The sequence below is a fragment of the Austrofundulus limnaeus genome, unplaced genomic scaffold, assembly GCF_001266775.1.
Source record: "Austrofundulus limnaeus strain Quisiro unplaced genomic scaffold, Austrofundulus_limnaeus-1.0 Scaffold848, whole genome shotgun sequence".
NCBI lineage: Eukaryota > Metazoa > Chordata > Actinopteri > Cyprinodontiformes > Rivulidae > Austrofundulus > Austrofundulus limnaeus.
The window spans coordinates 38,991-42,937 of NW_013953250.1; the positions used below are offsets into that span (position 1 = coordinate 38,991).

General features: G+C 41.3%; 1 protein-coding gene across 1 annotated transcript in view; it reads right to left on the bottom strand.

The window, feature by feature from the left end:
- Positions 1-3,947, bottom strand: part of LOC106532905 (SH2 domain-containing protein 7) — a gene marked incomplete in the record, with an annotated part of 8,882 nt that overhangs the window by 2,058 nt on the left and 2,877 nt on the right. The window contains 1 exon segment of the mRNA XM_014029072.1: positions 303-923. Within this exon segment, the coding sequence (XP_013884526.1) occupies positions 303-923 (621 nt within the window).

Genomic DNA, 3,947 nt, shown 5'->3' on the forward strand with positions numbered 1-3,947 from the left:
CCAGCTGCCACTGATTATAACTGATAAAAAATAAAAATGTCGATTCTGACTCAGTTTTTACACAATAAAACTTGTTAAAAATACAACATAGGTTCAGATCTGAGGTGGCGACAAAATAATGTGCGCAGCCAAGAATACAGCCGTGCATAAGTTGTGACTGCACGACTGTCTGACAGCACTGATGAAATAAAAAATTTTCTTGGTATGATAATAATAACAGTAATAAATAATAATAATAATAATAAATGTGGTCTGGGCTGCAGCTCAGTGAGGAGCAGGAACACCTTCATGGTTTTTCTTACACTTTTGCCCCAGGTGCTTTTAGGCTTCTTGGCCTTCATGTCGTCCACAGACTCGTACGTGTTGTTCTGGACCGGGGACACCTCTCCAGGGATCAGCTCGTACGTGTCATCGGTCGGCCTGGGCGGATCCTGGGGAACTTCAGAGTACATCCTGTCCCCCTGCTGTGCTGGACCCCCCCTGGGGGCTTCAGAGGACTGGTACAGCGGGTTGGTCCTCACATCTTCACCTTCCAGCTCRTCGCTCGGCTGCTCTGGCCTGGAGCTTGTCAGAGCCTCGGGGGGAGCGTGGATGGAGTAGGTCTGGCAGGTGACCCTCTTTGGTGAAGAGGAGGGTGTGATGAAGAGGACACCTAACTGGTTGCAGTGGTCGTCCTCGTCACTGGTGCTGCTGCCGAGGTAAGGCAGGGACTGGCTCCGGCTCTCCGCCTGACTCACATCAGGACTTCTAGAGTCTGACGGGTTAAAGGAGTCTGTGCTGGGGGCGGGCTTTGGGCCTGTTGGGGGTCTCTGTGGGGTGTTGGACCTGGTCTGGGTTTCTCCTGGATAAGATGTCGTGTCGGGTAAAGATCCACTCAGAGAGAACCCCAGAGGGATCCCTCGCTTTGGAACCGGAGGCAGAACCTTCAACACCAAACAGATGATCGTCAGAATAAAGACAATAAAAACACAGCATTTATTATTTATCTGTGTTTATTTTAGAAAATAACCTGATGTTTGTTATGATTTTATGTTTTTACAATTAACACCTGCTGCCATAAAAAGAGGGTGATGATGTCATTAGCTCCGCCTACATGTCTCCATCATGAACATGTGGATAAATTCTAATAAAACTAAAGGTTTGGAACAAGAAGCAGTCCTGAAGCTGGGAGGAGGAACCTCTGTAGATTAAATCCAGTAATCCAGAACATCTGGACTGGTCTGGGATCTGGGATCAGATCCACCCTCAAACTGATTTTAGTCCTGCAGAAAAGCTGTAGTTACTGAGATGTTTCCAAATTTATTTAAGATAAGATAAAACTTTAAATTCAACGTATGAAGTCCAAAAACCCAGTCTCAGTCTTTCAGATGTGTCCCTTTCAGAYGATGGATGATCTGCTGGGACTGACGAGGTCCTGACAGGAAATCAGAACCAGGGCTCAGGGTCTGGGATCTGGTCCAAAGACTCAGGACTGAACTGAGCCAGGCTTTCAGACTGCCCTGGATCAGACGGTCTATGTTAGATCACAATGATGACGTTCATATTTCTCATCGTGAGATGACTTAAAGTGCCTGTGATGTCAAATTTGTGTTATTTATTTATTTATTTTGTTTAAAAAAAACTCATTACATACAACAAAACAATCCAAATAAAATGAAAGGCAGCATATAAACACATTTTTATAAAGAGGACATTGATAAAATATTGTAAAATAAATTTCACGTCGCTGAGATGAACAGTTGTTGAGATATTTGNGGATATAGCTCGCTAGCAGCCTCGCACCGAGGACCTATCCACGTCATCATTTACCCAGAATGCTTTGTGTGCAAATAAAATGGCTTCGTCCGTGTTAAAATATATTTTTAAACTTTTAGTTAAAAAATTATAAAAACAAAACATCCTACAGTATTTTTACAGTCTTTATTTTACATTTAAAATGAATGTTTTTAAATAAAGTCTAATGTTACAACTAATTATAGATCCCTTTAAGGATTTTGAGGCAGATTTGTTCATTTTCAATAAGAAAAAAAGGGCTGAAAAAGCTAAATATCTCTAAAAATATAAATTGCTGAAATACCAAAACTCATAGCTGAATGTCTTTAAAGAAGCAGAACATTTTGATTTATAAATTGCTGAAAAAGCACAAAAATTGCAGAACTCGATGCATGTTGAAAAACGTGAGGGAGGTGTGGAATCGATGATCTTGGTGACAGTTTAAAAATATTAAAGTTGTTCAGACATTTAATCTACAGCCAAAGATGCTCAGTCCTGACTGACTGCCCCTGTTGTGAATGTGGAGGTGCCGGGGTCTTTTCTGGACAGACCTGAGCACAGTGGGTCCACTGTGGAGCTGACATGTTCACAAACACAAAGATTAGTGACCTGAAAGGCCTCGCTGTCTGAGCCTTTTCACAGCCAGGCTCTGACTTCGATAAGTATCTATAAAATGTGTTGAGAGGAAATGGATACAAAACAAAGTGATTTTAAATGAAGGGGTGTAGAGGAAGGAGGAATACGWCGGGAAGACATCTGGGTTTAATTTATGGTCCTACTGAATCCCCACTCTTTAACCCTCTAACCCCTGAAGCAGACAAGCAGCTCCCTAAAAACCTTAATCACCCCCCAGTCGGCCCGCCGGGATCCCCCGCGGGACGTCAGAGCCCGGACAGAATGAACAGTGGCCATATTATTCTGCTATAAAAACCCAATGGTGTCCTTGTAATCACCTGCCACCCCGCCCCGTCAGCCAGACTGTCGGCCAATGAGACAGTCGCTTATTCAGTGAGTGGTCCGACAGGCTGAGTTATGGAGGTGCCCCCAGTTTCAGCCCACAAACACGTCCAGATTTATCTCCTGTCCAATCAGGAGGAGTCGTCTGAAAGGCACGTTTTGTCCTCACCGCTGAAAACCTGCACCTTTCACACCACAGAGTTTGTCTTGCAACGTAAAGCAGATAAAGATTCATGTTGAAAACAAAAAAACACTTTAGGTTTGGTTTGTGAGGAAACACAGRGGGAAAAAATGACCAGTTAACAGTTTTCAGCTGATTCCCTTTCTTCTTTGGCTTTTATGAGTATAGTTTGATATAAATTTTAACTGTTGAGTTTTGAATTATTGAATTTTTTTCATTTTGTTTTTTTAAATATTGACATACATACTCATTTTCTGACACTGCATAAAAATAAACTGAGTTTAATCAGATTTTATGCATGAAATGCACGGTGTGCTCGTTAACTGAGGTCTTTTTTTTAAATTAGAGTCATTTGGAGAAAACAAGAGCGATGCATTGACTTGTTTACAGCATTGCAATGTATCCTCCCAGTATTGTATCACCAAATTCTTGCCAACACGCAGTCCAAATAACAAACATTTAGATTTATTCATTTCCTTCAAAAATATTATCTGAAATTAGCAGTCGTTTTTTTCAGACGTTTTCGCAGTTTTTTGTTTTTAGCCATGATTTTGCTACATTTTGCCGTTGTGCTGGTTGTAGCCTTTAAATGTTATTTTTAGCTTTTAGCTATGGCCTTAGCTAGATTTTATTTTGGTACGCTCAGCTGTTTGCTACAGTTTTGCTAGTTTTAACTCCTGTTTTGTTCATTTTGGCTTCTTTTCTGCTTGTTTTATCTTTAAAAAATCAACACCAGCTTCATATAAAGAACCCCCAACAGTTAGCATTCAGTAAAACGTTATATTTCCCACTGCTGACCACAGGAAAGACTCGTCTCAGCAGGACTTTTGTCTTCTTTCTGAATCGTCTCAAGCTTTATTTCCTCTGTTGCTTCAGTTACTGTTGGCAAACACACCGTTTTTAACCCCGTAACTGTCTTGGTTGGTGCGGTTTCTGCCTTTAACCGTTTCTGGGGCTTTTATTTTGAAACCTAGGATGTAAGACAACTTCCTCCAGTTCTTACCTTTAGTTTGACGCACTTACAGAAACTAAAAAT